This window comes from Carcharodon carcharias, chromosome 9 (genome assembly GCF_017639515.1).
Source record: "Carcharodon carcharias isolate sCarCar2 chromosome 9, sCarCar2.pri, whole genome shotgun sequence".
Classification (NCBI taxonomy): Eukaryota; Metazoa; Chordata; class Chondrichthyes; order Lamniformes; family Lamnidae; genus Carcharodon; species Carcharodon carcharias.
Genome location: NC_054475.1, coordinates 76,073,272 through 76,084,989, shown reverse-complemented (window position 1 = coordinate 76,084,989; position 11,718 = coordinate 76,073,272). Strand labels below are relative to the sequence as shown.

Below are 11,718 nucleotides of genomic sequence, written 5' to 3'. Positions count from 1 at the left end.
GGGAGACTGAGTCAGCGAGAGTGAGGAAGAGGGTGTCAGTGAGAATGCGTGGTTCAGTGTCAGTGAGAGTCAACATGACAGCGTCAGCAAAAGTGAGCGACAATGTGTCAATGAAAGTGAGGGACACAGTGTTAGTGAAAGTGTGGGAGACACTGTCAGTGAAAGTTAGGGAGTGAGTGTCATTGGGAGTGAAGGAGACAGTGTCAGTGAGAGTGAGATGGAGAGTTTCAGTGAGAGTGAGGGAGGCAGTGCCAGTGAAAGTTAGCAAGACAGTTTCAGTGAGAGTGATGGAGACAATGTCACAGCGAGAGTAGGGGAGAGGGTGTCAGTGAGAGTGAGGGAGAGTGTGTCACTTGGCGTGAGGGAGAGTTTGTTGGCAAGACTGAGGGTGTCAGTGAGAGCGAGGGTGACAATGTCAGCGATAGTGATGGAAAGTGGGTCAGCGAGAATGAGGGAGACCGTGTCAGCGAGAGTGAGGGAAACAGTCTCAGCAAGAGGGAGGGAGAGAGTGTAAGCAAGAATGTGGGAGACACTGTCTGTGTGAATTAGGCAGTCAGTGTCAGTGAGAGTGAGGAAGGTAGTGTCAACGAGTGAAAGGATGACAGTGTCAGCAAGAGTGAGGGACAGAATGGCGGCAAAACTGTGGGTGTCAGTGGGTGTGAGGGTGACAGTGTCAGCAAGAGTGAGGGAGACACTGTCAGCGAGAATGAGGGAAAGAGTGTCACCAAGAGTGAGGAAGACACTGTCAGCGAGAGTAAGAAAGCCAGTATCAAGTGTGGAATACAGTTTCAGCAAGAGTGGGAGCGTGTCAGCGAGAGTGAGGGGGAGAGTGTCATCAAGAGTGAGGGAGACAGTGTCAGCGTGATTGAGAGTGACAGTGTCAGCGAGAGTGAGGGTGACAGTATCAGCAAAAGTGATGGGTGCAGTGTCAGCGAGAGTGAGGGTGACAGTCTCAGCAAGAGTGAGGGAGAGTTTGTCACCAGAGGTGAGGGAGAGAATGTTGGCAAGACTGAGGGAGGGAGTGTCAGCAAGACCGAGGGAAACAGTGTCAGTATGAGTGAGGGAGACAGTGTCAGCAAGAGTGAGGGAGAGGGTTTCAGTCAAAATGACGGAGACAATGTCAGTGAGAGTGAGGAAGGCAGTGTCAGTTTGAGTGAGGGAGAGAGTGTCTGTGAGAGTGAGAGAATGTCAGCAAGAGTTAGGGAGACAGTGTCAATGAGAATAAGGGTGACATTGTCAGCGAGATGGAGGAAGTCAGTGTCAGTGAGAATGATTTAGAGAGTCTCCATCAGAGTCAGGGAGAGTGTGTTGGCAAGAGAGAGTGAAAGTACATCAGTGAGAGTGAGCGAGACAGTCTTAGTGAGACTGAGGGAGAGAGTGTCAGCGAGCTTGGGGGTGTCAGTATCAGTGATAGTGAGAGAGACAGTCACAGTGAGTGTGTCAGCGAAAGTGAGGGAGAGCTTGTTACTGAGTGTGAGGGAGACAGTGTCAGAGAGAGTGAGGGAAAGAATGTCAGCAAGAGTGAGGGACGCAGTCTCAGCGAGAGTGAGGGAGACAGTGTCAGTGAAAGTGAGGGAGACTGTGTCAGCCAGAATGAGGGAGAGAGTGTCAGCGAGAGTGAGGGAGAGAGTGTCAGCGAGAGTGAAGGATACAGTGTCAGCGAGAGTGAGGGAGGCAGTGTAAGTGAGAGTGAGGGAGGCAGTTTCATAGAGAATGACAGTGGCAGTATCAATGAGAGTGAGGGAGAGACTGTCAGCGAAAATGAGGGAAATAGTGTCACCAAGACTGAGGAAGACAGTGTCAGCGAGAGTAAGAGAGACAGTATCAGTGAGAGTGTGGGATACGGTGTCAATGAGAGTGGGAGAGTGTCAGCAAGAGTGAGGGGAGAGTGTCATCAAGAGTGAGGGAGACAGTGTCAGTGTGATTGAGGAAGTCAGTTTCAGCGAGACTGAGGGGTGCAGTGTAAGCGAGAGTGACGGTGACAGTATCAGTGTGAGTGAGGAGTGCAGTGTCAGTGAGAGTGAGGGGTGCAGTGTCAGCAAGTATGAGGGTGACAGTATCAGCGAGAGTGAGGGATGCACTGTCAGCGAGAATGAGGGGTGCAGTTTCAGCAAGAATGTGGGGTGCAGCGTTAGTGAGAGTGCAGGTTGCAGTGTCAACGAGAGTGAGAGGTGCAGTGTCAGTGCGAGTGAGGGATGCAGTGTCAGCGAGAGTGCAGGGTGCAGTGTCAGCCAGCGAAGGATACACACACAGATCACAGAAACATCCTCCAGGTCAGCAGCCTAAGGTAGCCAGTTTTGTGAGAACATGCCTCCGATAACATGGCATGCAAACAATGAAATACATTTTTCAGTCAGACTTCTACAATGAACAGGTACATTCCTTCAAACACGTCAAACAGCTTTCTTTAGAAAACACTGAAAAAGTCAACCGGCTGGGATCAAGCTGGAATTGGAGTCTTTTTCTGTGGAATCATGCCTTTGATAACTGGCTCTCTGCTGACATATGTGGCCCAATAAACCAGGTTAAAAATGACAAAGAGAACAGGAAAGATGATTCGGGACATTTTGTCCACCTTGCTGACACTGTTGTAAGTTTTCTTGGTCTTGAGCAGTTTCTCCTCAACTTTGCCCAGCTTGGCATGGGTTCCCGCACTCTTCGATATGGTTGCCAGGCTGGGGTCCTTGGTGATGTTCAGTGTGTATGTTGTCCCGACAATGTTATATGTGTTGTTGGTTTTCTTGGCCAGAGTGACTGGTTCCCTTTTCTAGAATGGAGAATGTGGATTTAAAGATCATTAAGCATCAAACACAAGTCGGCCCACATTGAATAGAGGGGTAAATAGAGTCAGATTTACAGTTCAAGGGAGAATGTGGAGCTGTAATTCGACAAACAGGTAAGATATTATATGGAATAAGAACAGAAAGGCTGGAAATTCTCAGCAGGTTCTAGCAGCATCTGTAGAAGGAGAAACAGAGTTAACGCTTCAGGCCTGTGACCTTTCATCAGAACTGGGAAAAGTTAGGGATGTGCACACCTAAGCCCCTAATGCTGCCTGACCTGCTGAGTATTTCGAGCATTTTCACTTTTTATCCCAGATGTTGCATGACCACTTCCATTTTTCTTGTACCATCATTCCTTTTGTTATTTAATCTCTTTTCCCAGTTCTGATGAAAAGTCATTGCTCTGAAACGTTAACTCTTTTGCTCCCTCCTGGATGCTGCCTGACCTGCTGAGCTTTTCCAGCATTTTTTCTGTGTTTATTTCAGATTTCCAGCATCAGCAGTATTTTGTCTTTGAGATTTTACATGGCTTTTTTTTAGCACCACTCATGTTGATTTGTACCACTGGTGACTAAGAATTGAAAGATGGTCAGTAAAATTCAAACAGTTCACAAATGTCTTTCCACATCTACACAGTCTGCTCCATATGCCAGTCCAATTCCAGTTTAACTGGCAATGGTTGACTCTTAATGAAACCGAGTCTTCTGTTTAGTATAAGGGCTTAATTCTAACTGGGTTACATGCTAATCATACATCGTATGCATCATCACAGGAAGTGATGCAACATCACATGATCTTGACCACTGTCTTGTGCAACCTTGTGCTAAGATGTAGCCCACAATAAAATGTGTCCCAATAAATTTAGCATTTTACTTACTTCAGCAATCTCAGTAAATGTTCTGTTAGGCCAAGAATACAAGAATACGATACTCTGAAGGAAAGTTAAAACATGTATACCCCAGGGTTTAACAGAAGATGGGTGAGAGAGGTGGGATAAACCCTGATTCTCCAGGGAGGGGTGTAGCATCACGCTTGGAAAAGCATTCTAGTGTTAAACAGGGCCATGTGGGGAAGAAGGGGTGTCATGTCAGATTGAGGATTTACATCATACCGGAAGGTGTTTGAGAGAGAGGAGCAGTGTCAATCAGGCTGATGATGGAGGACAGGCTGGGGAGTGGGGAAATTTGAGGTCAGACTGGCAGAGGCAGTGAAGGTCAGGCTTGGTGGGGGGATGAGGGTCAGACATGACGGGGGGATGAGGGTCAGACATGGCAGGATGGTGAGGGTCAGACATGGCGGGGGGATGAAGGTCAGACATGGCGGGACAATGAGGGTCAGACATGGCGGGGGGATGAGGGTCAGACATGGTGGGACAATGAGGGTCAGACATAGTGGGGGGATGAGGGTCAGACATGGTGGGACGATGAGGGTCAGACATGGTGGGACGATGAGGGTCAGACATGGCGGGACGATGAGGGTCAGACATGGCAGGTGGATGAGGGTCAGACATGGTGGGACAATGATTGTTAAACATGGCGGGGGGATGAGGGTCAGACATGGTGGGACAATGAGGGTCAGACATGGCAGGGGGATGAGGGTCAGACATGGTGGGACAATGAGGGTCAGACATGGCGGGACGATGAGGGTCAGACATGGCAGGTGGATGAGGGTCAGACATGGTGGGACAATGATTGTTAAACATGGCGGGGGGATGAGGGTCAGACATGGTGGGACAATGAGGCTCAGACATGGCAGGGGGATGAGGGTCAGACATGGTGGGACAATGAGGGTTAGACATGGTGGGGGGATGAGGGTCAGACATGGTGGGACAATGAGGGTCAGACATGGCGGGGGGATGAGGGTCAGACATGGCAGGGGGATGAGGGTCAGACATGGCAGGGGGATGAGGGTCAGACATGGCAGGGGGATGAGGGTCAGACACTGGGGGGGATGAGGGTTAGACATGGCGGGGGGATGAGGGTCAGACATGGCGGGGGGATGAGTGTCAGACATGGCGGGGGGATGAGGGTCAGACATGGTGGGACAATGAGGTTCAGACATGGCAGGGGGATGAGGGTCAGACATGGCGGGGGGATGAGGGTCAGATTGAGGGGGGGAATGAGATTCAGACATGGCGAGAGGATGAGGGTCAGACATGGCAGGGGGATGAGGGTCAGACATGGCGGGGGAATGAAGGTCAGATTGAGGGGGGGAATGAGATTCAGACATGGCGAGAGGATGAGGGTCAGACATGGCAGGGGGATGAGGGTCAGACATGGCGGGGGGATGAGGGTCAGATTGAGGGGGGATGAGGGTCAGACATGGCGGGGGGATGAGGGTAAGACATGGCGGGGGGATGAGGGTCAAATATGGCGGGGGGATGAGCGTCAGACATGGTGGGACAATGAGGGTCAGACATGGCGGGGGGATGAGGGTCAGACATGGTGGGACAATGAGGGTCAGACATGGTGGGGGGATGAGGGTCAGACATGGCGGGGGGATGAGGGTCAGACATGGTGGGACAATGAGGGTCAGACATGGCAGGGGGATGAGGGTCAGACATGGTGGGATGATGAGGGTCAGACATGGCGGGACGATGAGGGTCAGACATGGCGGGGGGATGAGGGTCAGACATGGTGGGACAATGATTGTTAGACATGGCAGGGGGATGAGGGTCAGACATGGCGGAGGGATGAGGGTCAGACATTGGGGGGGATGAGGGTTAGACTTGGCGGGGGATGAGGGTCAGACATGGTGAGGGGATGATGGTCAGACATGGTGGGACGATGAGGATCAGACATGGCGGGGGGATGAGGGTCAGACATGGTGGGACAATAAGGTTCAGTCATGGCAGGGGGATGAAGGTCAGACATGGTGGGACAATGAGGTTCAGACATGGCAGGGGGATGAGGGTCAGACATGGCGGGGGGATGAGGGTCAGATTGAGGGGGGGAATGAGATTCAGACATGGCGAGGGGATGAGGGTCAGACAAGGCAGAGGGATGAGGGTCAGACATGGCAGGGGGATGAGGGTCAGATTGAGGGGGGGATGAGGGTCAGTCATGGCGGGGGGATGAGGGTCAGACATGGCGGGGGGATGAGGGTCAGATTGAGGAGGGGGGAATGAGGTTCAGACTGGTGAGGGAGGAAATAAGGTCATGCTGGTGGAGGGAGGATGTATGAGGGTCAGATGGTAGGGGGCTCACGACATATGTCATTGCCCATTGTGTTAGCAGCTATCAGTTTATGGCAATACCCTGTGTGCCTATAATTTCCCCTGAACAAATAGGGGAAGGGTGGGCCTCTTTAGTACCTGCTGAACTGGAGGGGAATGAATGTCATGTTCAATGAGAACCATCTCTTTGAGCAAGCTGAAGGAATGATGAAGAGTGTGACACACATTGACAGAAGGGAGGGTAATAGAGGCATTGGCTTTGCTCGAATTACAATAATATTAGGTTGAGCTTTGACGAAGTCTTAGAGGATGTGTTTCAATAGCCTCTCTGTAATGGCTATCATATTATATTCACATTATACTCATTTAATTCTGTCTGTATGATCCACTCATCCAACCTTGTTTTGAATGTTGTGTGCATTCAGATAAAGTGCATGTAATCTGTCTTTTTAACCATTTTCCCTACTCTGACCTTATTTGCTGCTGCATTCTTATTTTTGTTCATCCTGTCCCTTCCTGTCACTATCTGGTTATCATTACCTGCAGTGTTACCCTGTACTATTGCCTTATTCTTTCTCTTTAAGGTTCCAAATCTCCCCTCGTATGAACCCTCCCCTCCACTATTTAGTTTAAACCCCTCTCTACTGTCCTAGTTATGTGATTCACCAGGACACTGGCCCCAGCGCTGTTCAGGTGAAGGGTGTCCCAAAGATACAGACCCCTCTTTCTCCAGTACTGGTGCCAGTGCCCCATGAATCAAAACCCATTTCTCCCAACCAATCCCACAATCTTTGAGATACTTATTCAACTTTCTAATCTTAGTTACCCAATGCCAATTTGCTTGTGACTCAGGTAGAAATCCAGAAATTATTACATTTTTGGTTCTGCTTTTTATTTTAGTCCCCCTAGCTACTTAGTCCCCCTCAGCAGAATCTCTTTCCAAGTGTTACCCATGTTGTTGGTACCCAACGTGGACAATGACAACAGGATCCTTCCCCTCCCACTGCAAGTATCTGTCCAGCCCTGAGGAGATGTTGTTAACCCTGACACCAGGCAGGCAACACAACCTTTGGGATTCATTCTCTCAGATGCAGAAAACCACATCTACCTCAAGGGGGAGGTGATGGCACAGTAGCTTTGTTGCTGGACTAGAGATCCAGGGTAATGCTCTGGGGAGCCAGGTTTGAATCTTGCCACCTTCCTGCAGATAGTGGAATTTGAATTCAATAAATATCTGGAATTAAAAGTCTAATGATGACCATGAAACAATTGTTGTAAAAATCCATCTGGGTCACTAATGTCCCTTTAGGAAAGGAAATCCACTGTCCTTACCTGGTCTGGTCTACATGTGACTCCAGACCCACAGCAATGTAGTTGACTCTGAAATGGCCTAGCAAGCCACTTAGTTGTGATCAAACCACTACAAACTCACAAAAAAGCATCCAACATCAACCTAGGCACCAAAGATGACAATGGCAAACACAGCCTTGTCGACCCTGCAAAATCCTCCTCATTAACTAGTGCCAATTAGGAGAGTTGCCTCACAGGCTAGTCAAGCAACAGCCTGACATAGCCATCCTCATGGAATCATATCTGACAGATAATGTCCCAGATATCACCATCTCTGAGTATGTCCCGTCCCACCAGCAAGGCAGAGGTGGCAGCACAGTGGTATACAGTCAGGAGGGAGTTGCATTAGGAGTCCTCAACATCGACTCTAGACCCCATGAAGTCTCATGGCATCAGCCCAAAAATGGGCAAGGAAACCTCCTGCCGATTACCACACACTGCCTTCCCTCAGCTGCTGAATCAGTGCTCCTCCATATTGAACATCACTTGAAGGAAGCATTCAGGGTGTCAAGGATGCAGAATGTACTCTTGGTGATGGACATTGAAGTCCCCCACCCAGACTGACGCAGTAGCACCAATACTGACCAAGCTGGCTGAGTCCTGAATGACATAGCTGCTAGACTGAGTCTGCAGCAGGTGGTGAGAGAACCAACAAGAGGGAAAAACTTACTTGACCTCATCCTCACCACCCTGCCTGCCACAGGTATCTGTCCATGACAGTATGGGTAGGAGTGACCTCCGCACAGTCCTTGTGGAGACGAAGTCCTGTCTTCACATTGAGGATACGTTGTGTGGCACTACCACCATGCTAAATGGGATTGATTTCAAACAGATCTAGCAACTCAAGACTGGGCATCCATCAGCAGGAGAATTGTAGTCAAACATAATCTGTAACCTCATGGCCTGGCATATCCCCCACTCTACCATTACCATCAAGCCAGGGGATCAACCCTGTTTCAGTGAAGAGTGCAGGAGGGCATGCCAGGAGCAGCACCACGTATCAACCTGGTGAACCTATAAAACAGGACTACTTGCGTGCCAAACAGCATAAGCAGCGAGTGATAAACAGAGTTAAGCGATCCCACAGCCAACGGATCAGATCTAAGCTCTGCAGCCCTGCCGAATCCGGTCATGAATGGTGGTGGACAATTAAACAATTCACTGGAGGAGAAGGCTCCACAAATATCACCATCCTCAATGATGAAGGAGTCCAGCACATCAGTGCAAAAGATAAGGCTGAAGCATTTGCTACAATCTTCAGCCAGAAGTGCCAAGTGGATGATCCATCTCAGACTCCTCTGGAGGCCCACAGAATCACAGAGGCAAGTCTTCAGTCAATTCGATTCACTCCTCATGATATCAAGAAATGGCTGAAGGCACTGGACAGTGAAAAGGCTATGGGACCTGACAATATTCCAGCAACAGTACTGAAGATTGTGTTCCAGAACTTGCTGTGCCCTTAGCCAAGCTGTTCCAGTACAGCTACAACACTGGCATCTACCTGGCAATGTGGAAAATTGCCCAGGTATGTCCTGCACACAAAAAGCAGAACAAATCTGAACTGGCCAATTACCGCCCCATCAGCCTACTCTTGATCATCAGTAAAGTAATGGAATGGGTCATTGACAGTGCTATCAAGCAGCACTTGCATAGCAATAACCTGTTCACTGATCCCCAGTTTGGGTTCCACCAGGGCCAATCAGCTTCTGGCCTCATTACAGCCTTGGTTCAAACATGGAAAAAGAGCTGATCTCCCAAGGTGAGGTGAGAGTGACTGTTCTTGACATCAAGGCAGCATTTGACCAAGTGTGGCATCAAGGAGCGCTAGCAAAACTGGAGTCAATGGGAATCAGGGGGAAAACTCCACTGGGTTGAAGTCATACCGAGCACAAAGGAAGATGGTTGTGGTTCTTGAAGGTCAATTATCTCGGTTCCAGGACATTACTGCAGGAGTTCCTCAGGGTAATGTCCTCAGCCCAACCATCTTCAGCTGCTTCATCAATGACCTTCTGTCCATCATACGGTCAGAAGTGGGGATGTTCGCTGATGATTGCACAATGCTCAGCACCATTCATCACTCCTCAGATACAGAAGCAGCCCATGTCCAAATGCAGCAAGACCTGGACAATATCCAGGCTTGGGCTGACAAGTGGCAAGTAAAATTCACTCCACACAAGTGTCAGGCAATGACCACCTCCAACAAGAGAGAATCTACCCATCGTCCCTTGACATTCAATGTCATTACCATCACCGAATCCTCCACTATCAACATCCTGGCCAAAAGCTGAACTGGATTAATCATATAAATACTGTGGCTACAAGAGCAGGTCAGAAGGTGGAATTCTGTGGCAAGAAACTCACCTCCTGACTCCCCAAAGCCTGTCCAACATCAACAAGGCACAAGTCAGGAGTGTGATGGAATACTCTCCACTTGTTTGGATGAGTGCAGCTCCTACAACACTCAAGAAGCTTGACACAGTCCAGGACAAAGCAGTCCACTTGTTTGGCACCACATCCACAAACATTCACTCCCTCCACCACTGACGCACAGTAGCAGCAGTGTGTGCCATCTACAAGATGCACTGCAGAAATTCACCAAGGCTCCTCTTCCAAACTCGCAACCACTACCATCTAGAAGGATAAGGGCAGCAGACACATGGGAACACCACCACTTGGAAGTTCCATTCCAAGTCGCTCACCACCCTGACTTGCAAATATATCAACATTCCTGTTGCTGGGTCAAAATCCTGAAACTCCCTCCCTAACAGCACTGTGGATGTACCTACACCACATGGACTGCAGTGGTTCAAGAAGGCAGCTCACCACCACCTTCTCAAGAGCAACTAGGGATGGGCAACAAATGCTGGCCCAGCCAGCCAAGCCCACATCCCGTGAATGAATTTTTAAAAAACTATACTGTCCTCTATTACAACATCATTCCTTTTAACATCTCCCACTACTTGACTGGCATCCTGCATCATGGTACTGTGGTCAGTCTGCTCATCCTCTCTGCAATCTCTGCTCTCATCCACAGAAGTTGCAAGAGCCTTAAACCTGTTGGACAAGTGCTGAGGGTCCTCCATTGCTACTTTCTTGATCTCCATGTCTGCCTCTCTCATAGTCGCACCCTCCTATCCCTGGCCATTGAGCAAATCTGAAGTGCTTTACTAAAGGGATGTGACTGCCTCCTGGATCAAAGTGTCCAGGTAACTCTCCCCATCTCTGATGCATCACAATGTTCAATGTTCAGACTCCAGCTCAGCAACTCTGAGCTGAAATTCCTCAAGCTGCAGATACATACTGTGGTTGTGGTTGCTGTGGATCACACTGGTGTCCACCAGCTCCACATGCTACAGCTGCAACACATCACATGCTCCGCCATCTTTATTGTGTTTTATTCGACTAATTAGGTTTCAAGTTTAGAAATATCACTCAATTGTTGTTTGCATTCATACCAAGTAGTTTAACTAGTTAATTTATAAATTTAATGTAATACTTATGACCTCCAGCACTTGTTTAAACTATTGCCATGTTTAAAGGATAAAAAAACTCACCAAACTCTCATCTACCTGCTCACCTAATTAACTTGAACACTCACCATCTTCTGGAGGCTGAAACAATGATATAAAAAGCGGCTCCCCCTTCCCGCTCTGCACTAAATTGCCAGGTTAGCCGTCGCACCTTACCATACTCAGGAGGAGACCATTCAGCCCATTGAACCTGTTCCATCAAGCAATCAGTTTGTGGTTGACCTGGTATTCTAACTTCAACTTGGTTCCATATCCCTTAATATCTGAGCTCAAAAAAATTGCTTCAATCACTGTTTAAAAAATTCCAATCAGCCTCCAGCCTCAATGGCTTTTGGGGAGATGTTTCCAGATTTTGACGAACCTTAATGAGAAGAAGTTTTCCTGAACAAAAACAGAATTACCTGGAAAAACTCAGCAGGTCTGGCAGCATCGGCGGAGAAGAAAAGAGTTGACGTTTCGACTCCTCATGACCCTTCGACAGAACTTGAGTTCGAGTCCAAGAAAGAGTTGAAATATAAGCTGGTTTAAGGTGTGTGTGGGGGGGGGGCGGAGAGATAGAGAGAGAGGCTCTCTCTCTATCTCTCCGCCCCCCACACACACACCTTAAACCAGCTTATATTTCAACTCTTTCTTGGATTCGAACTCAAGTTCTGTCGAAGGGTCATGAGGACTCGAAACGTCAACTCTTTTCTTCTCCGCCGATGCTGCCAGACCTGCTGAGTTTTTCCAGGTAACTCTGTTTTTGTTTTGGATTTCCAGCATCCGCAGTTTTTTTGTTTTTATCTAGAAGTTTTCCTGATATCATCCCTGAATGTCTGAGCTCTAATTTTTTAGGTTATGTCCTCTTGTTCTGGACTCTCCCTACTAGAGAATAGACTCC

The 11,718-nt window shown here is 48.7% G+C and overlaps 1 protein-coding gene across 1 annotated transcript in view; it reads right to left on the bottom strand.

The window, feature by feature from the left end:
• Positions 1 to 2,440: 2,440 nt before the first annotated feature.
• LOC121282433 (gamma-aminobutyric acid receptor subunit alpha-1-like) overlaps positions 2,441 to 11,718 on the bottom strand; it is a 545,721-nt gene continuing 536,443 nt past the window's right edge. Inside the window, exon 9 of the mRNA XM_041196146.1 lies at positions 2,441 to 2,767. Coding sequence (XP_041052080.1) covers positions 2,441 to 2,767 — 327 coding nt within the window. The remainder of the gene's footprint in view (positions 2,768 to 11,718) is intronic.